We start from the raw sequence: 22,115 nt of genomic DNA, 5'->3' as shown, positions 1-22,115 counted from the left end.
ATCTCAGCTAAACGTAAACACTTACAGTCCATTTAAAACTTTTTACAAGTGTATATATATATATATATATATATATATATATATAAGTATAAGAAGTATTATCTAGTCCGTTGCTACTTTTGTCTGTGCTTTTTAATATATATTTCCCTCTAAAGCGACAGAAAGCACAGAAGAAGACATTCTGTTGGATCGTTTTCCAGCTGAAAGCTCTGGAGGTGAAAGATAAAAGCTCACGAGGGTTTGACCTGCAAAGAGAAACCAGCGTTGTGTTTGTGGATGAAGCTAAAAGCAGACATCGGGGTCATGGGTTCAACTCCCCCACTGCCCTCATTCAATGAATACTCTGGAGCAAAGGCTTCACACACAGAAGGCCTCCAGGAGAACGAGGCAGAAACATGAACGCAGAAGACGATTCTACTCTGGCATCAAGTATCTTATAATAAAGACATGTTCAAAGACCTTTTTCTAGTCTGATCAAGGAGATGAGATCTGAGGTGTAGTACAGTAGAAGTACAATATGTACCTCTGATGTGTAGTACAGTAGAAGTACAATAAGTACCTCTGAGGTGTAGTACAGTAAAATGTACAATATGCACCTCTGATGTGTACTATAAAAAGTACAATATGTACGTCTGAGATGTACAATAAAAAGTACAATAAGTACCTCTGATGTGTCCTATAAAAAGTACAACATGTACCTCTGATGTGTACTATAACAAGTACAATATGTACCTCTGAGATGTAGTATAAAAAGTACAATAAGTACCTCTGATGTGTACTATAAAAGTACAATAAGTACCTCTGAGATGTCCTTTAAAAAGTACAATATGTACCTCTGAGATGTACTGTAAAAAGTACAATAAGTACCATTCGGCACGATGCCAAACGATGAAAATAAAGAAATAAACTGACTCATTTTTAATTCTAAATTCAAACTTTTACATGACTTAAAATACATCAAAAACAAAAATAAAAGAGGGATTTTTTAGTTTTGTTTAATGCGAATTGTCCAAAAAAGTGTGACGGTTGAGCTTCCATGTTATGTTTTTAACTTCTCCGGCATGTTTAAGCCCGGCATGTGTTTGTGTGCTGCTTGTTGTGTGAATCATTCCAGCTCACAAAACTGGAAAAACAAAATATTCCATGTGTGAAAACCCCTCGGAGCAGCCGGACTGGGACAACATGTACCTTTTTTTTTCCATTCCCACACAACAAGGTCACTCCTGTGCTGCTGTGAGGTCACAACAAGATAAGACGAGAAGCTTCACCTGTAAAAAACAACCTGAAAATGGTGTCTCTGCTTCTCGGCAGCTTAATGTGGATTCATCCGCCGCTGAAAATAGTCCCCAACCAAAGCTCTATTTGCTCCGGTTTGTGGGAAGAACAAACCACCTCTTTGGAGCGGGTCCGGATCACGGGGCAGAATATTGGAGATAAGGCCGGCGCCCTCGGTGGCGCCCTCTTGGCGCCCTTTAGTTTATAGAAAGTGTCCGGTCACTCCGGCCTTCACCGACAAAATGTCACTCAAAGAGTCACAAAGAGACTCAAAGACAACAAGGAGACATGAACTAAAACGAGGAAGAGGAGCAACAAGACTTCAAAGAAACACAACCAGCACCAAAGAGACACAATATGACCTCAAAGAGACACAAAGAGAGACAAAAAAGACTAGAAAGAGACACAATATGACTTCAAAGAGACACAAAGAGACACAACATGACCTCAAAGAAACACAAAACAACTACAAAGAAACAAAACAACAACAAAGAAACACAAAACAACTACAAAGAAACATAAAACAACTGCAAAGAAACACAAAACAACGACAAAGAAACACAAAACAACAACAAAGAAACACAAAACAACAACAAAGAAACAAAACAACAACAAAGAAACACAAAACAACTACAAAGAAACATAAAACAACAACAAAGAAACATAAAACAACAACAAAGAAACAAAACAACGACAAAGAAACACAAAACAACAACAAAGAAACAAAACAACTACAAAGAAACACAAAACAACTACAAAGAAACACAAAACAACAACAACAAAGAAACATAAAACAACTACAAAGAAACAACAACAAAGAAACAAAACAACTACAAAGACACACAAAACAACAACAAAGAAACAAAAGAACTACAAAGAAACACAAAACAACTACAAAGAAACAAAACAACAACAAAGAAACAAAACAACTACAAAGACACACAAAACAACAACAAAGAAACACAAAACAACTACAAAAAAACATAAAACAACAACAAAGAAACAAAACAACTACAAAGAAACAACAACAAAGAAACAAAACAACTACAAAGACACACAAAACAACAACAAAGAAACAAAAGAACTACAAAGAAACACAAAACAACTACAAAGAAACACAAAACAACTACAAAGAAACATAAAACAACAACAAAGAAACACAAAACAACATAAACAAAGAAACATAAAACAACTACAAAGAAACATAAAACAACTACAAAGAAACACAAAACAACAGCAAATACACACAAAACAACAGCAAATACACACAAAACAACAGCAAAGACACACAAAAAGAACACAAAGACACACAAAACATCAACAAAGAAACATAAAACAACAACAAAGACACAAAAAACAACAACAAAGAAACATAAAACAACTACGACGACACATAAAATAACTACAAAGACACACAAAAAGAACACAAAGAGACTCAAATTGACAACAATAAGACACAACAAGCTTCTGAACAAATGGAGCTGTTGAGGCCTTTTGTCTCACAACTCGCCCACATGAGTCATATTGTCCTCATCAGTCGTTACTACGGCACCAATAAAGCACAGGAGGTGTTCAGGGCGTGTGTGTGTGTGTGTGTGTGTGTGTCTCTCATGGACAAAACGTCCTGTTTGCCGACATAATAAGTGGTCATGAACGCGTCACATTCATCAGTCACAACAATGCACAGCCGCCTTCCTTCTGCTGCGTCTTTACACAATCCGGCGGTCAATGTTTACTGTGTGTGTGTGTGTGTGTGTGTGTGTGTGTGTGTGTGCGTGTGTGCGTTGCACAATGTGAGCACAGGTCAACGACCTTGTGTTGTTGCCACCGAACACTGAGTAATGTTATATTGTGTGTTTGTTTTCACGGTCAGGTACTCGTGCTGTTGGAGAGTTAAAATACATTAAATATAGTGTAGAAATACTCTTACAAGGTAAAGTCCTGCAGTACTTGAGTACAAAAGTACTGCCATCAATATATACTTCAAAGGGCCAAAAGTATTTACCATGTAAAGTGACTCATTTCAGAATAAGACAAGAACAGAAAGAACTTTATTGATCACAAAGAACATCAACAAATTACACTGTTAAAAACAGTAAACAACATGAAGTAATACTCACCAGTGCAAAGTGGAATAGCAATAAACGCAAAATAAGTGTAGTCAAACAAGTAAACTAAAATAGAAAAGTAAAACTTTGTTACTCTTTATTAAGAGTCACATTTATAATCTTATTGAAAATCTACTAAAAAGTAATATTGCACACGATGTAGATATGATCGTTTGAGCTGTGATGTTTTGATGAACATTATATTTATAGAGCTTCAGCCACAACCGTGGAGAACATGAAGAGAATAAAGAGAAGTGTTGCTGCTGCCGACATTCCTCTCAATAAAATAAAATACAAAATGGACGACAGGAATGCACTTCTGTTTTTCTTGCGTTGCAAAGCGGCCAGAACCGCGTTGTGTTGCATAACGACAGTAATGGTTTCACAGAGGAGACGCTGGCGTTGTGTCACTGACCTCAGTGAGGAAAATAAAAAGGGTTTTTGTGTCACTTTTAACTCACAACAAGCCACGAAAAGACACAAAACAACTACTAGTCAAAATAACAGCCAGCAATAAACACAAAAACAACCACAAGGGGACACAAAACAACCGCAAGTAAACACAAAGAGACAAAATAGACCCACAATTACCAGGAAAAGTGACAAAACAATCGCAAAGAAACATAAAACAATAAATAGACGACAGAAAACACACAAGAAGTCGATAAAGAGACAGACAACCACTACAAAGAGACACAAAACTACTACAAAGAGACAAAACCACTACAAAGAGACACAAAACCACTACAAAGAAACACAAAACCACTACAAAGAGACACATAACTACTACAAAGAGACACAAAACCACTACAAAGAGACACAAAACCACTAAAAAGAAGAAAAAAGGCGACAAAGAAACAAAAAAGACTACAAAGAGACACAAAAGAACTACAAAGAGACACAAAAGAACTATAAAGAAACACAAAAAACTACAAAGAGACACAAAAGAACTACAAAGAAACACAAAGAATCATAAAACAATAAATAGACACAAAATGAGTGTTGACAGGTCATTTTTAGTTTTTTACCATGAAACTCAAGCTGAGGAAACGTTGTGACATCAGAGCTCCTGTGAGTGACATCCTTTGCTGAGTTGCATCAGCTGAGTCGGGAGGCGGGACAAAGCGCAGAGAGCCGGCTGGCCATTGGCTCTCCCCGTCCGTCACCTCCTGGCCTCAATAATTATAATAATAATTATAATGATAGTGGGACGGTCGTAAAACGCAGCCGGTTTCCTTACCATGGAAATAACTGAGGGAGAAAGTGAGTCAGCTCACTGGGCGGATGAACCAGCTGGAGCGCCACTTCAATATAACAATTACATATTAAATGAAATGAAAATGTAATGTATATACTGTGATTCAATGAGAAACTAATGTCGGCACATAACGGTGCATGTTTTATTTAAACGTCTTCAGGCAAGACATGTTTTATTATAGAAAATCCTCTTTCATGCTTTTAGCAACCCATTTTGGGTTAATTGCCATTTTTTCTTTTTAATCAGTGTAACATATGAACATTGGGGTTGACGATAAGATAATTATGACACTACATCGGATATTAAACCTTCAGCAGATGTGTACTTAATCATCCATACAGAGCAACATTAACAGACTTCCACCGATCTTCATCATCGGCAATAAACTGAACAAAACCTGTGAACAAGGCAACGAGTTTTGACCAATCAGAGGCAGAGAAGGGTCTTCTTCATGGAATGTGGGGGCGACCCAAAACAAACTACCGTAAATAACAGGCTGATTTTCATTTTACTAGCAGAGTAAATTATTACTAATTATTAGTAATAATTTACTAAGAGGAAGAAGGAGAAGGTGAAGAAGAATTAGGTGAAGAAGAAGGTGAAGGTGAAGAAGAAAAAGAAGAAGAAGAAGGAGAAGGTGAAGGAGAAGGAGAAGAAGATGTGAAGAAAAGAAGAAGGTGAAAAAGAAGGAGGAGAAGGAGAAGGAGAGTATGCTTTAGGGCGGGGCTACAAGGTGATTGACAGGTCGACACCAGAGACGTATGCTGCGTCTCTTCATGACTTCCTGTTCACTGGTTGCAAAAAAAAAAGATGGCGACGGCGAAACTCGAGGCTTCATAACATCAGACCACAAACCTCCAGGTTGAGATTTAGTCTGAAACTTAAACTCAAACTCAAAAGGCACATCGGCCTTCTGCAGAGTTAACACAACAAAACGTTAAAAGTGAAACCAGAGCAATGCCTGGTTTTATCAGCTCGTCCCGTGGAGGTCAGAGGTCACCTGAACGCTCCAGTGAACTCAAAAGCCCCCAAAAGGGTGCAGTGACCCACAGGTGAAGCCTCGGCCTCCAAACAAAGACCTGATGACTGCACACAAAAACACTCGTGTGGCCCTGAAAGACTGAAGGAAGAGGAATCTTTGGATCCTTTAGATCAGTTTGAGGAACGAGGGTTAGCTTGTTTGTTCCACACTTCACTTTAAGTGTCTCGTGCAGGGTTGGAGTCACCCTGGTCCTGGTCTCAACCCCTTAAAGTCTTGGTCTTAACTCTGCCCAGATACTCTTTGGTCTTGAGACTTATGTTTCGCCCTGCCTTGGTCTTGGTCTTGCCTTGGTCTTCTCTTGGTCTTGATACCCTCTAGTCATGGTCTTGAGACTTGGTCTCAACCCCTTTAAAGTCTTGGTCTCAACTCGGTCTAGATACTCTCTGGTCTTAGTCTTGGGACTTGGTCTTACCCTGCCTTGGTCTCAAACCCTCAAAGTCTCGGTCTTCTCTTGGTCTTGATACCCTCTAGTCTTAATTTGCTCTCAACGTCTTGTCTTGATACACCTTGGAGACCAAGACTTGGTCTTGATACCCTCTCGTCTTGGTCTTGGGTCTCGGTCTCGCCCTGCCTTGGTCTCAAACACTCAAAGTCTCGGTCTTCTCTTGATCTTGATACCTTCTAGTCTTGGTCTTGATACCTTCTAGTCTTGGTCTTGATACCTTCTAGTCTTGGTCTTGAGACTTGGTCTCAACCCCTCAAAGTCTTGGTCTTCTCTTGGTCTTGATACCCTCTAGTCTTGGTCTTGATACCCTCTAGTCTTGGTCTTGATACCCTCTAGTCTTAGTCTTGATACCCTCTAGTATTTGTCTTAATACCCTCTATTCTTTGTCTTGATACCCTCTAGTCTTGGTCTTGATACCCTCTAGTCTTGGTCTTGATATCTTCTATAGTCTTGGTCTTGAGACTTGGTCTCAACCCCTCAAAGTCTCGGTCTTCTCTTGGTCTTGATACCTTCTAGTCTTGGTCTTGATACCTTCTAGTCTTGGCCTTGATACCCTCTAGTCTTGGTCTTGATACCCTCTAGTCTTGGTCTCAACCCCCCAAAGACTTTAAGTTTAAACATTTTCAAGCCAAGGAAATGTGTGAAAGCAAAAAAAAGGAAATCGGACGGATTCATATCTTTGTGGTCAAAACCGAATCCTGAAATGTACATTTATTTATCTGCTTTCAAAACAGGAACAACCTCTTAATCACACATGAGGTGACATGTACAACATCACAAAGAAGGACTTTCATTGAGCGGTGAGAAATCTGCACAAAGAGCAAAAGTTCGAAAGAAAATTGTGCTTCTTTATTATTTTCTCTGGTACCAATGGGCATATTTAACCTCATCGGCATTTTTACATTCACAGGAAGATCGGTAGTTTTTGAGACAAACATAAAAAAAATAATCCTCACGTCGATAAGAAAACCAAAATAAAACTCAGTAACAGTTTGCTTTGAACAACACCGGCTGATCCGGGATCACCGGGATCACGACGCTGGTTCCTGTAATTCAACGCGAGATGAAACTATGATGTCATCGAGAATTAAATAAGAATTAAATAATAAGATTACATAAAATAATGTGATGGACGTATTTTAGACACCTAAAAGAAGAAGAAGTGGACGCTATATTTAGAATAACCACCTCTTTACTTTGCCGTCAGACAGGCCTCCCTGTTATAAATGCTCTTTAACACCAGACTCCATTGACAACATCTGTGATTTTACCTCCAGAACACAGGTTCTAGTTTTTATTTTGTCAATGGAGTCTTGTGTCTTTGAAGAGAGCGTAGATATCGGCTTCAGACAGCAAGATAAAGGTGTGAAAATATACTAAATATAGAGTTCACCTAAATAGATGTTATTGGCATTTTGTCGAGTTACAAGCCGCTTCTACCTCCGGTGGGTGTCCCCGCCGTAGCAAGCTAGCAGCAGCGCTAGCTAGCTTCCCGCTGCTGCTAGCTTCCCGCTGCTGCTAGCTTCCCGCTGCTGCTAGCTTCCCTCTGCTACTGCCCGCGTCCCCTCTGCCCGAGTTGGATGTCGAGCCGGGGCTGGTCCCTCTACCTTCGGTGGTTGTCGGGGAGCTAGCTGGAGCGCTAGCTGGCTACAGCGGGGAGCTAACAGGGACACTGATCGAAGGTAGTAGCAGCTTGTAACCCGACTTTTACGGTAAACATGTTCATAATATCTCTAAAAGTCCAAAAATGCAGCAATAGTGGTCATTAATTAGGCTGCTCGAGTGGCGAACTGTGACCTTTCTGATAGAGCGACCATGGATATCAAAGTAAATGCATTGATTGTGACGTCGCTATTGGTCTTACTCACTTCTTTTGTCCAATCCAGGATCTGGTGAGGAAGAGGAAGGGTTCTGTTTAGGGTTCATGGCGACTAACCAGCTCTGTGAGACCAGAAACACAGAGTTCAGCTCACAGAGAGCCGGATAACACGCCGAGTCTCACCTGAGTTCTACGGTTCCCAGGTAGAAAAGCTCGTCGTACCTGGAGCTGATCGAGACATCCAGATTTAAGTTTTGAAATCTTTTTCCTTTTTAAAAAGGCGGCTGCTGTCCACGTAACCCAGAGAGCAAACATCCGACCGGCTGCCAGAAGCATGTTTGACGCTGCTGCTCTTCGTCCGGAAGCTTCCTTTTCGTTCCAGCAGGATTGGAAGTTCAAATGAAGGTGTTTCTCTTTGAGCGATAGCGGAGCCTGGCGGAGTCCTCTGGACCGGGCTACGACCTCCCCGAGTCCGCCGGGGACCAGATCTCATCCTGAGAGTCCGAGTCGTCCGCCGCCGAACCGGATTTTCCGGCGTGGAAAGCCGCTCCGTTGACGTGGGTCAGCGGGACGTAGGAGTACTCGGGGCGTCCGGCCGCCGCCGAGTCCGGACGACGGGCCCGGGCAAGGTGGAGCAGCAGGCTGGCGAGCAGCAGAGCGGCCAAGGTGAAGGTGATCGTCAGCCAGGTACGCCTGAGGAGAGACGGGCCGGGTTACGCTGCGTTCACACCAAAAGCGTTGCGAATTATTCGCGCGAGTAGATTGCATGCAAAGTCAATGCACAGACTCGGATGGTTGCGAAACACGCAAATTTCCGCCGGGCGGCCCGAATGGCCCGTGTAATGGCACGGGCCATTACACGGGCCATTCGGGCCATTACACGGGCCATTCGGGCCATTCGGGCCATTCGGGCCATTACACGGGCCATTCGGGCCATTCGGGCCATTCGGGCATGTAATGCAAAGCAAAGCTTCTGTTGAGGTTTGCGTTGTTGTGGTTCCATACGTGTGATTGAGGCGCGTGTCTCCATCTGCGTGTCAAAGTGGTGGCTAAACGCCAACAACATATGGATTGAAGCAGAACATGTTGTGGACTTTGGAAATCAATAAATCTATCTTTTTTCATAAACTTTGACTTTTGGACTCTACGTCACTCTGGAGAGTTATACTTTTTTTTTGATTAAGATAAAATAAATAGATAATTGTAATGTGTTGCTGTTAAACTGCAAATCTCTTTCCTAACACTACTCACTATGGTCAGTGTGAGGCGCTGAATTGGGATTTGTGCTGCAACTAAATCATATTTTCATTACAATTTAATGTAATTAATTTATCTTAATAACTACCCTATTAAGTGTCTGCATATAGTGTAATGTATGTAAGGTTTCCCATTGTGACACCTTACAATTATTTCTTTTATGTGACGTCTAAAACCTGAAGATATTTGATTTACTGTCGTAAAATGGATTGAATATTTTGTGAGATAAAAACATGACAACATCCATCTCTTTTTAAAACATTTAGACTTTTAGAAAGCATCAAATTGACCACCAGGGGGTGACTCCTCTGGTTGTATAGAAGGCTATGCTTCATGTGTTAAAGCTGCATTCTCTCTCCTGACCACCAGGGGGCGACTCCTCTGGTTGTATAGAAGTCTATGCTTCATGTGTTAAAGCTGCATTCTCTCTCCTGACCACCAGGGGGTGACTCCTCTGGTTGTATAGAAGTCTATGCTTCATGTGTTAAAGCTGCATTCTCTCTCCTGACCACCAGGGGGCGACTCCTCTGGTTGTATAGAAGGCTATGCTTCATGTGTTAAAGCTGCATTCTCTCTTCTGACCAGCAGGGGGCGACTCCTCTGGTTGTATAGAAGTCTATGCTTCATGTGTTAAAGCTGCATTCTCTCTCCTGACCACCAGGGGGCGACTCCTCTGCTTGTATAGACGTATATGGAGGTGAGGTGACTCTTACTCGGTCAGACGAGGCTGCTCTCTGTGAGCTTCTTTGTCTCGTCTCCAAAGTGTAAACATCTGTTTGGCCAGACATCGTCCAGCTGAGGAGGAGGAAGAGGAGGAAGAGGAGGAGGAGGAAGAGGAAGGAAGAGGACCATTTAGTAACAAAATATTTAATTATCACTTTTTCAAGATTAAGATTAATTGATGATAATCTTATTCATATGTATTCATCAGTCAAAAGAAAATTAGATAAATCAACATTCAATTGAGGTGTGTGTGTGTGTGTGTGTGTGTGTGTGTGTGTGTGTGTGTACCTCCGTGTAACGTATAGTTGGCCTCTCCTTGCAGGGTGGTGCTACAGCTTCCTGTCTGCGGGTCACATGGACACTCGTCATCACAGAGACACTCCTCAGCGCAGGACGGCCCGAAGAAACCCAGAGGACACACTGACACACACACGCACACGCACACACACACACACACACACACACACACACACAATGATGCAAACTGTCATTAACCCTGAATGAAAAGCTCACAGCTGGAGGTCCAGGCTCAGACCTCCACAGTCTTTCCACAACCGTGTGTGTGAGTGTGTGTGTGTATCGGTGTGTGTGTGTGTGTATCTGTGTGTGTATCAGTGTGTGTGTGTGTGTATCGGTGTGTGTGTGTGTGTGTGAGAGTGAGATCACCTTGGCTGCAGTTCCTTCCTCTCCATCCAGCATCACAGAAACAACCGTCTACACAAATTCATGTTGTGAAAGAAAAATAGAACACAAATCTCTAAATTGATGAGTGCATGAAAAACAGAAATAACATGTAAATATAAGTGAACAACAACAACAACAACACGTACCGGCGGTGCAGACCCCGTGTGGGCCGCAGGCGGCCGGCCTGCAGGCCAGCGCGTCGCAGGCGGCGCCCCGCCAGCCCCGCCGGCAGCGGCAGCCTCCGTCCACGCAGTCTCCGTGTCCGCTGCAGTCCGCCGGCTCGCAGCGCCGCTGGTGGACGCACAACACGGTGGAGACGGTCCGGGCACAGCGCCACCTGCTGTCTGGTTTACTGGGAGGGGACGGAGATTGGTGTAACACCCGGTGGAGGACGCAGGTAACTACGCGTACGGAGGGTTGACGGGCTCACCAGTGATCAGAGGGGTAGCTGGCCAAGGAGCCGTTGGCCACGTAGGTGGAAGACCCGCCTCCGTCCAGATTGATGGCGTTGACGACGCCGTAGCTCTTCAGAGACTCAGCCAGCTCCCACAGGTTCATCCTGTCAACAACAACAACACATCAAGCACACACCAGGTACTACACATAGGAATAAAGCCCCAGAAGGGGAAATGGGTCATATTGGGCTGTACAAATAACATGGAACATTATATAATATTAACCATAATTATTATTGTACTTTATTATTTATATTTAAAATAAAATAGGGCTGTACAAATAACATGGAATATTATATAATATTTTATTATTAACCATAATTATTATTTTACTGTATTATTTATATTTAAAATAAAATAAAAAATAAAATAGGGCTGTAAAAATAACATGGAATATTATATAATATTTTATTATTAACCATAATTATTATTTTACTGTATTATTTATATTTAAAATAAAATAAAAAATAAAATAGGGCTGTACAAATAACATGGAATATTATATAATATTTTATTATTAACCATAATTATTATTTTACTTTATTTATTATATTTAAGATAAAATAAATAAAATAAAATAACGTCACAGGCGTAAACAACTGGGTTTAAAAGATGTCTGAAATCGGTTTTTTTAAGCATTTCAACGTGAACACAAGTTAGAACTTTCCTCTCATTTTACGTGACGGTAAAGCTGCTCAACGCAGAGGACGACTCTCAGTCTGATCTGAGGTCAGTGTGGCGGATCGATCCGGACCTTCAGTACGAGTGGTGAACGTCTTCAGGCGTGGGACAGAAACACTAGAACATGTTTAGATAACATAATGATCACTTTCTTTTTTGTGTGGAAAGTCTTGATATTTTTTTAATATAGGGGAAAAAAAACTAATCTTCCCCATGAAAAAGTATGCATACGTGTGCATATATATATATATATATATATATATATATATATATATATATATATATATATATATATATATATATATATATATGTATATATATATATATATGTATATATATATATGTATATATATATATATATATATATATATATATATATATATATACATATACATATATATATATATATATATACATATACATATATATATATATATATATACATATACATATATATATACATATATATATATATATATATATATATATATATATATATATATATATATATATATATATATATATATATATATATATATATGCACACGTATGCATATAGGAGCTCATATCTCTATATTCCAGACAAATACAAGTATTTAAAGTCATACAGCGGCTAAAAACATTCGTTTTTCAATGCGTCTGTCGATTTGTGCTTTTCTGAGAAAACTACAGTAGTGAGATAACTTTTTATTAAAATGCGTATTCATGAGAGACGGAGAGCGGGAGGTCGTCGTTTGCTCTGCGCTGACTTCTACAGGTTTATTGAGCCCGAGTCTGGAAGTCCACGAGTTCGGGTCGTTGACAGCAACACATTCATCTTCAGGAGAGTCGATCAATACATTCGATTGGTGGAGAGATCTTAGTGGGTTAGTGTATGAGCTCATCCCACAAATCAAGCTGTCAGAGGTCGAAAGGTCCATTTCACTGCCACATTCATCACTTTTACCACCAGGTTGTTTTCCATCTTGCTGCTCCTTCACCTCCATCTCGTCTCACTCTGGGTTTATTCAATAGATTTACTCATGCATGGATCACTGGATCACTGGATCTCCTACAAAATGTCACCGAATGAGACATGTAGACCAAGAAGAGACTCAAAATGATCTTAAAAGGCACGCAAAACAACTACAAAGAGACACAAAACAACCACAAAGAGACGCAAAACAACTACAAAGAGACGCAAAACAACCACAAAGAGACACAAAACAACTACAAAGAGATGCAAAACAACCACAAAGAGACACAAAACAACTACAAAGAGACACAAAACAACCACAAAGAGACACAAAACAACCACAAAGAGACGCAAAACAACTACAAAGAGACGCAAAACAACCACAAAGAGACGCAAAACAACTACAAAGAGACGCAAAACAACTACAAAGAGATGCAAAACAACCACAAAGAGACGCAAAACCACTACAAAGAGACGCAAAACAACCACAAAGAGACACAAAACAACTACAAAGAGACACAAAACAACCACAAAGAGACACAAAACAACCACAAAGAGACACAAAACAACCACAAAGAGACACAAAACAACTACAAAAAGGCGCAAAACAACCACAAAGAGACACAAAACAGCTACAAAGAGACGCAAAACAACCACAAAGAGACACAAAACAACCACAAAGAGACACAAAACAACTACAAAGAGACGCAAAACAACCACAAAGAGACACAAAACAACCACAAAGAGACACAAAACAACTACAAAGAGACACAAAACTACAAAAACATACAAAATGACCACAAAGAGACACAAAACAACAAACATACCACAAAGGGACACAAAAAGATCACAAATAGACAATAAACAACCATAAAGAGACCACAAGACACAAAAAGACCACAGAGACAATAAACAACTACAAATAGCGAAAAAGAACTACAAAGAGACACAAACAACCACAAAGAGACACAAACAACTACAAAGAGACACAAAATGACATCAAAGAGACACAAACAACCACACAGACACACAAATAACAACAAAGAGACAAAAAATGACATCAAAGAGACACAAACAACCACAAAGAGACACAAACAACCACAAAGAGACACAAAATGACATCAAAGAGACACAAACAACCACAAAGAGAAACAAAATGACATCAAAGAGACACAAACAACCACAAAGAGACACAAAATGACATCAAAGAGACACAAACAACCATAAAGAGACACAAACAACTACAAAGAAACACAAAATGACATCAAAGAGACACAAACAACCACAAAGAGACACAAAATGACATCAAAGAGACACAAACAACTACAAAGAGACACAAAATGACTCTAAAGAGACACAAAATGACGTCAAAGAGACACAAACAACCCCAAAGAGACACAAAATGACATCAAAGAGACACAAAATGACGTCAAAGAGACACAAACAACCCCAAAGAGACACAAAATGACATCAAAGAGACACAAAATGACGTCAAAGAGACACAAACAACCCCAAAAAGACACAAACAACTACCAAGAGACACAAAACGACACAAACAACCACAAAGAGACACAAAATGATATCACACAAACAACCATAAAGAGACACAAAACGACCACAAAGAGACACAAATGAAGACGATCCGGAGTTGTTAGTTCCTCTATGTTTGGTTCAGCCTCACAGAGTCAAACCCTGCATCTTAAAGTTTGGACTCCAAAGGCCTTTGAGCCACTTCATGTCCATGGAATACATTATCGTTTGTTTTCTCTGCGAGGAAAGAGACGCTGTCATCCGTTTATTGAGCGAGCTCCATGAAAAACACCACAACATGACTGCATGTCGCCGAGGAGATAGTTACCCCCTCACTCCGGTCTGCCCGTCGATGTGAAACAGGACCACGTTGCCCTCGCCGTCGTGGCCCACCGCCGTCCTCGCCGACACCACGTCCACAAAGGTGCGAAAGTGTCCTGTGAAGGTACGAAAACACAAGCTGAAGAAATAAAACACCTGGTGTCTGAACCATACGGTTTCCTTTAAATCTATAGTTGTTGTCAAAAGAGAGAAGCAAAGAGAGAATGCAGCTTAGACTTCTATACAACCAGAGGAGTCCCCCCTGGTGGTCAGGAGAGAGAATGCAGCTTTAACACATGAAGCATGGAAATAACCATTTAAAAACTCCATGACTCTTCCATGACCTTAAGAACCCTGTTCAGGACAGAAGTCAATGAAGAGCTGAGACAATCATTAATTACAAAGTTAGACACACTGTGTTATATTGATGGAAATAAATGATTTAAAGGGCAGGTTGACATTTATTACAATGTCTTCATTTCTACCTGTATGTAATAATAATACATTTAATAATATGGTTGTTGACAGACTGTATTTTTATACCGCGGCCAGCGTTATGTAAACAATGACTGATCAGTTCTGGGAAAAACTCATCCTAACTTTATTGTGTTTACTTTACATGTGTGTGTGTGTGTGACAATAAAGGGCATAATGCAAGTTAAATAATAACTGGATGTGAACTCTGGTTCCACCCTGTTAGTCAAACACGGCGTGTTTTGGTGGCGTGACGCGAAAGTAGTGTTATGAAAACATGTCAGATGCAGTTACACACAATTACTGCTGCGGGTCTATTATCTACTACCTAGAGTCCTGTGTGTACATCTTAAAAACATTGTTAATGTACAGTACCCGTCTTCTGTGTCTCGTCACACTCGGCCTCCAGGCTCTGGTTGATGTAAACCTCTCCGTTCCTCAGCAGCCACACCACGCCGCTGACCAGCTGGACGAACGGGTTGGACCGGTCCAGGACGTCCTCCTGGGACAGATACCTGAGGGACAGCGAGGGGAGACGCAATCAGGACTTCACCGATCCTGATCTTTACCACCAAAGTGTGTTTCTAAGCAGGCGAGTGAAGCCAAAGCATCATGTGTTAAAGCTGATGTCCACCAGGGGGCGACTCCTCTGGTTGTATAGAAGTCTATGCTTCATGTGGTAAAGCTGATGTCCACCAGGGGGCGACTCCTCTGGTTGTATAGAAGTCTATGCTTCATGTGGTAAAGCTGATGTCCACCAGGGGGCGACTCTTCTGGTTGTATAGAAGTCTATGCTTCATGTGTTAAAGCTGATGTACACCAGGGGCGACTCCTCTGGTTGTATAGAAGTATATGCTTCATGTGATAAAGCTGATGTCCACCAGGGGGAGACTCTTCTGGTTGTATAGAAGTATACGCTTCATGTGTTAAAGCTGATGTCCACCGGGGGGTGACTCCTCTGGTTGTATAGAAGCCTATGCTTCATGTGGTAAAGCTGATGTCCACCAGGGGGTGACTCCTCTGGTTGTATAGAAGTCTATGCTTCATGTGGTAAAGCTGATGTCCACCAGGGGGCGACTCCTCTGGTTGTATAGAAGTCTATGCTTCATGTGTTAAAGCTGATGTACACCAGGGGCGACTCCTCTGGTTGTATAGAAGTCTATGATTCATGTGATAAAGCTGATGTCCACCAGGGGGAGACTCTTCTGGTTGTATAGAAGTATATGCTTCATGTGTTAAAGCTGATGTCCACCAGGGGGTGACTCCTCTGGTTGTATAGAAGCCTATGCTTCATGTAGTAAAGCTGATGTCCACCAGGGGGTGACTCCTCTGGTTGCATAGAAGTCTATGCGTCATGTGATAAAGCTGCATTCACTCTCCTGGCCACCAGGGGGCGACTCCCCTGGTTGTATAGAAGTATACACTTCATGTGTTAAAGCTGCATTCTCTCTACTGACCACCAGGGGGCGACTCCTCTGGTTGTATAGAAGTCTATGCTTCATGTGTTAAAGCTTATGTCCACCAGGGGGCGACTCCTCTGGTTGTATAGAAGTCTATGCGGCATGTGTTAAAGTTGCATTCAATCTCCTGACCACCAGGGGGCGACTCCCCTGGTTGTATAGAAGTATACACTTCATGTGTTAAAGCTGCATTCTCTCTACTGACCACCAGGGGACGACTCTTCTGGTTGTATAGAAGTCTATGCTTCATGTGTTAAAGCTTATGTCCACCAGGGGGCGACTCCTCTGGTTGTATAGAAGTCTATGCGTCATGTGTTAAAGCTGCATTCTCTCTCCTGACCACCAGGGGCGACTCCTCTGGTTGTATAGAAGTCTATGCTTCATTTTTAAATAAAACCACTGTATTCCTTCAGTGTTTAAGTGACTAACTGACTGCTGTGAAGTATAATGTTACTCCGCCTGAGGAATCAGATTACTTTATATGACCTCACCTTAAATGACCGGCTCAAGCAGCCAAGTGTTTATTTTAACTATTTATTTTTGGTGTCCCGCTCTGACTTGTATTTCTCTGCACAACAACTTAGTGTTGTTCCAGGAAGCTCACGTTTGACTTCCTAATCATCACCTGGAACGACTCTGCCTTCAGGTGAGCGCTGCTCTCACCGGAGGGAACACCTCCATGATGGCTTTGCTCCGCTGAGGTCAGGCTGCAGCTATTAAAACATGGGTTTATATTATCATGTTGTTGTTTTTTTGCTTTTGGAAACCCCAAAACTACACTGTTTTTTTGAGAAAAGCAATAATAAAACGTGATAAAAAACAGTAAAGAATCCACAATAACTGAAATATGACGTATACACGTATAACTATTATTGCACAATTGTCAGAAGCCAGAAGCTGTAAAAACCAACAATGTAATTATCATCAGATTTATTATTTTTCCGACGGTCCTTGAACACATCATGTGTTACGCCAGAAAAAGTCTCTGCATTATTATTATTATAATAACAATCCTCATATTTTTTTAGTTGCTGTGTGATAAAGTGACTCTGGACACACAGTTAGAAGAATCAGTATATATGTATATAGTATATTTCATATTCATAACTACGAGGTCACCACACACACACACACACACACACACACACACACACACAAGTTGTTCTCACCTGAACCGAGGAAAAGGTAAATGTAACTTGTTTGTTTGAGGTCATAAATCTCTGGAGTCCAGAAGACAGACAGAAGCTCTGAATGTGAGGAATATTATATTTACAACTCCTGGAACGAGTGACGCAACTAAATGAAAACGCTCTCGTGGAGAGAAAACTACGTGAATATGACGCTTATATTAAAGTTTTACATTTTAAATATTAATATTTTGTTATATTAAAATATTAATAGTCATCAGAACATTACGTCATCGCGGGGCGGCGCGTCTATTTAATTCAATTATATTTTAAAAATATTATAATGAAATAAATATTTTTGTATTTAGTGAATATTTTAAAATAAATATTTACTTTTATATTTTATTTTGTTATATGGATAATCGAGTATTTTAGCAACAGGAAACACATTTTACTTTCATCCCGTGTGTTTTTAATTTGTAAAATTTAAAAAAAATCTAATAAATTCAAAAGAATTCACAAAAAGTCTAAAAGATTCCAAAAAATTCTAAATTGTAAATAATAATGTTTTATATTTTAAGAACACAAAATAAATATATTGTAATCAAATATTTAAATATTTTACAGGATATTCAAGCTTTAGTTTCTTTATAACACATGTAATCCTTTAGTTTGGTTTGTTTAAAGGAAAGAAAGCAGTTCATGAACATGAGATGATATATATATATATATATATATATATATATATATATATATATATATATATATATATATATACATATATATATATATATATGATAATAATTAATATCCCATCAGACTGGTAGCGTCTCCTCTCACCCGACCACCAGGCTGCCGTCCCTCCGGAGGCCGAACTGGGCGTTCTGCACCCCCCCGCTGTCCCGCACCGGCCGGCCGTCGCTCACCACGTTGCCGAGGCACTCGTGCGTTTCGGGGATGAAGAAGCCGGCGTTCTGGGCGTACAGGCAGCCGCCGGCGCCGCCGGCCGTGTCCTCCACCGTGGCCCCCAGGCTCCGCCCACAGCCGCCCGGGGCCCCGGGCTCCAGCACCGACAGAGTCCTCAGCGGGTCTCGAACCACCGTCACGTGACCTGAGACACGAAGCGACGTCAGAAAGAGAGGAACGGTGAACACGCGAGGGATTGGACAATTTGAAAGGTGCATAACAATAACAGTAAACATAAACAAAAGAAACATAATAAAAGCAATAGACATAGAATAAAACAATAGAAATATAATAAAAACAATAAACATAGAATAAAAACAATAAAAATATAATAAAATATATAAACATAGAATATAAATATAAAAATATAATAAAAGATATAGAATAAAACAATAAAAACATAACAATAAACAGAATAAAAATATAATTAAAATATATTTAATAAATAAATCTGTTTATTATTATGTTTTTATTGTTTTATTCTATGTTGTTTATTATATTTTTTTGTATTCTATGTTATATCTTTTATTATATTTTATATTTTTCAATAAACATAGACGTAGATTAAAACAATACAAATATAATTAAAACAATAAAACAGACATTGAATAAAAATATAATAAAAACAATAAACACAGAATAAAAAAAAAAAGATATAATAAAAACAATAACAATACTGCAACAATAAACATGGTAAATAACAAACAGATAACACGACTTTAAAACAAGTATATATTTCAAAATAAAAGCGTCCGTCTTCCCGTAACTGACCGTAAACCCGCCTGGAGCTTCCCGGGACGTCCGACACGAACACCGTGGACTCGGCCAGGCGCTCGTGGTCGTCGGCGGTCGAGGCGGGTCGGGTCTCGTGGGTCACGTTGCCGTGAACGGCGGGCTGGCAGTCTCTGACGTGGCGGTGGGAGTGGGCGGGGCCGTGGGAGTGGACGGAGCCTTGAGAGTGGGCGGGGCCGTACGGCAGCAGGACGTCATCGCCCAGAGAAACTCTACGAGAGGCCGAGGGATTTATTATTTATTAGAACAAGACGAGGGGACGTAGCGTGTGTGTGTGTGTGTGTATTTGTGTGTATATATGTGAGTCTGTGTGTATACTTTAGCAGTAGAATATGCGTACTGTAGTAGTAGAAGTACAATAGCCAGGTATGGCAGTAAAGCAGTACAGTAGTGTGAAGTAATACAATAAACACACATTAAATATTAAATATCTGAACTAGAGCGTTTACTGTTAAGTCTTTATTTCATAAAAGTGTAATAATTTGTATATTTTGACAGTGTACATTTATTTGGGTTTGGTAATATTTATATAGCAGGACGTCATCGCCCAGAGAAACTCTACGAGAGGCCGAGTGTTTTATTATTTATTAGAACAAGACGAGGGGACAGAAGGTGTGTGTGTGTGTATATGTGAGTGTGTGTGTATGCATGATGTGTGTGAGTGTGTATGTGTGAGTGTGTGTGCATGATGTGTATAAGTGTGTGTGTGTGTGTGTGTGTGTGTGTGTGTGTGTGTGTGTGTGTGTGTGTGTGTGAGAACAGTACCAGTAGAATATGCGTACTGGAGTAGTAGAAGTACTCTGACTTGGGGATGAATAAAGTATACATCCATCTATCCGTCTTATTTTAAAGGCTGTTAGAACACCTGTGGCCCGACGCCGCCATCTTGTGGCCAAAGTGTCAAACTGCAGCAACATTTGTAGAGAAACTAGTTTCCTTAAAATGAAACTAAAACGTGCTAAAAATAAAAATAAGACTCATGAAGTTTGATCCAAACATTTAATATCAGCCCTTTAAAACACACCCAAGTTAAAAGCACGGAGTGTTTTTAATGTGACACAACAAGTAGTTTGTTTACTTTAGTCAGACGTTAACTTTGTGTGTTTAACGAAACGAGGGCTGACGGCTCAGTTGCGTTTGGGGTCAGTCGGTAAATTAGTGAACTTTGTGAAGTTGCTCAACCGCTCTGATAAGAAGGAAGTCAGCTGGTCGGGTTTAGGAGCATTACCTGGAGTTACAAACAGAAGACTTTCATATCAGAGAATCATGAACCGGTAACCGGAAGTCTTACCGGGAGTTCGTGGACTCGAACCACCGGACGCAGAGAACCAGCAGCAGCCACGCGAGCGGCTGTTTCCGCGCTGCAGCCATGGGAGGAACACGACAGCGCGCGCCGTGTGCTCGCGAGTCGCGCTGCTCCCCGCTTCACCCAGCGGGCTGACGTCATCCGCGTAAACAACGCACGGCTTCCGGTTTGCTTTACCAAAATAAAAGTCCGGTTTATTTACTTTTAATATAAGCGAATTTCGACCAGGTAAATAAAAAGCGCTTTGTTCGTAATTATGGAAATTAAATTATGTATACATACGTGTGTGTGTCTTTTGTCTATATGTGTGTGTGTGTGTGTGTCTTTTGTCTATATACGTGTGTGTGTGTCTTTCTGTCTATATGTGTGTGTGTGTGTGTGTGTGTGTGTCTTTTGTCTATATACGTGTGTGTGTGTGTCTTTCTGTCTATATGTGTGTGTGTGTGTGTGTGTGTGTGTGTGTGTCTTTTGTCTATATACGTGTGTGTGTGTCTTTCTGTCTATATGTGTGTGTGTGTGTGTGTGTGTGTGTGTGTGTGTGTGTCTTTTGTCTATATGTGTGTGTGTTTTGTGATATTAGTCATTCAACTTCAAAGTCCCCTTTATCTTCTATTGTCAATAGATATTAGTTTGACAGTTTCAATTTTCATTAAAAGAAAACTTCTTTTTTTTTTAACTTTGAGCCAAATCAGCAATTATTATTATTAATAATATTATTATATATTTTTGAATAGAAGCCCATTTCAACCAGGTAAATGAAAAAAGATTTGTTGGCAATTATGGAAATTAAACCACGTAAATCCAGATTATGAGACACATAATAACATAAATGCATTCGATTTTAACTTTTATATTTAAAGTATTAAAATGTTGACTAACTCACAAAAAGTCGAACTTTAAATGTGTCACTTTTCTCATTTTACTGTTAACTTCATAACGTTGACTTCTTATCATCTCTTTGAGTTGTTTGTATTTCTACATTTACAGTCATGGCTTTTTAAAATGTATTTCATCAGATGTTTGGGCTAATCAATGATCAGAAAGATATTTTATGTTTAAGAAAGTATTTACTAAAATGAGATGCTGTGTATTAAAATACATAAAGATAGCATGTCAGTGAAAACAGAAATGTTAAAATAAAAACATGCAGATTCATGAAACATATGATTGTTTTTGCTATAATGAAGAAGAAGAAGAAGAAGAAGAAGAAGAAGAAGAAGAAGAAGAAGAAGAAGAAGAAGAAGAAGAAGAAGAAGAAAAAAGCTACATTAAAATGTACTTTCAACGTCTTATTTTGTATTGAAAGACACATCAACAACTTCCGGTATTGTTGACGCAACGTAATAACTTGACGCAGCGCGGTCACGTGACAGCGTCACGTCCGGACGTCGTCTCACGTGACACGCGGACACACGTCATCGAGCTCCTTCTGCCTCT

The 22,115-nt window shown here is 40.2% G+C and overlaps 1 protein-coding gene across 1 annotated transcript; it reads right to left on the bottom strand.

Annotated features, from left to right (window-relative positions):
• Window positions 1–6,819: 6,819 nt before the first annotated feature.
• LOC306744709 (N-acetylglucosamine-1-phosphodiester alpha-N-acetylglucosaminidase-like) lies at window positions 6,820–20,743 on the bottom strand (the record flags this gene model as incomplete). The annotated part of the gene is made up of 11 exons (XM_079227391.1): window positions 6,820–8,640; window positions 9,918–9,999; window positions 10,216–10,347; window positions 10,594–10,641; window positions 10,758–10,963; window positions 11,042–11,170; window positions 14,561–14,669; window positions 15,403–15,542; window positions 18,455–18,725; window positions 19,352–19,584; window positions 20,664–20,743. 11 exons carry the CDS (start codon window positions 20,741–20,743, stop codon window positions 8,403–8,405), a joined length of 1,668 nt encoding a protein of 555 aa, XP_079083517.1. The 3' UTR covers window positions 6,820–8,402.
• Between the last annotated feature and the right edge of the window lie 1,372 nt (window positions 20,744–22,115).

Source organism: Taurulus bubalis (assembly GCF_910589615.1).
Source record: "Taurulus bubalis genome assembly, chromosome: 12".
In the NCBI taxonomy this organism is placed as follows: domain Eukaryota; kingdom Metazoa; phylum Chordata; class Actinopteri; order Perciformes; family Cottidae; genus Taurulus; species Taurulus bubalis.
Note: the sequence above shows the minus strand (reverse complement) of the source record. Positions and strands in the feature narration are given on the sequence as shown.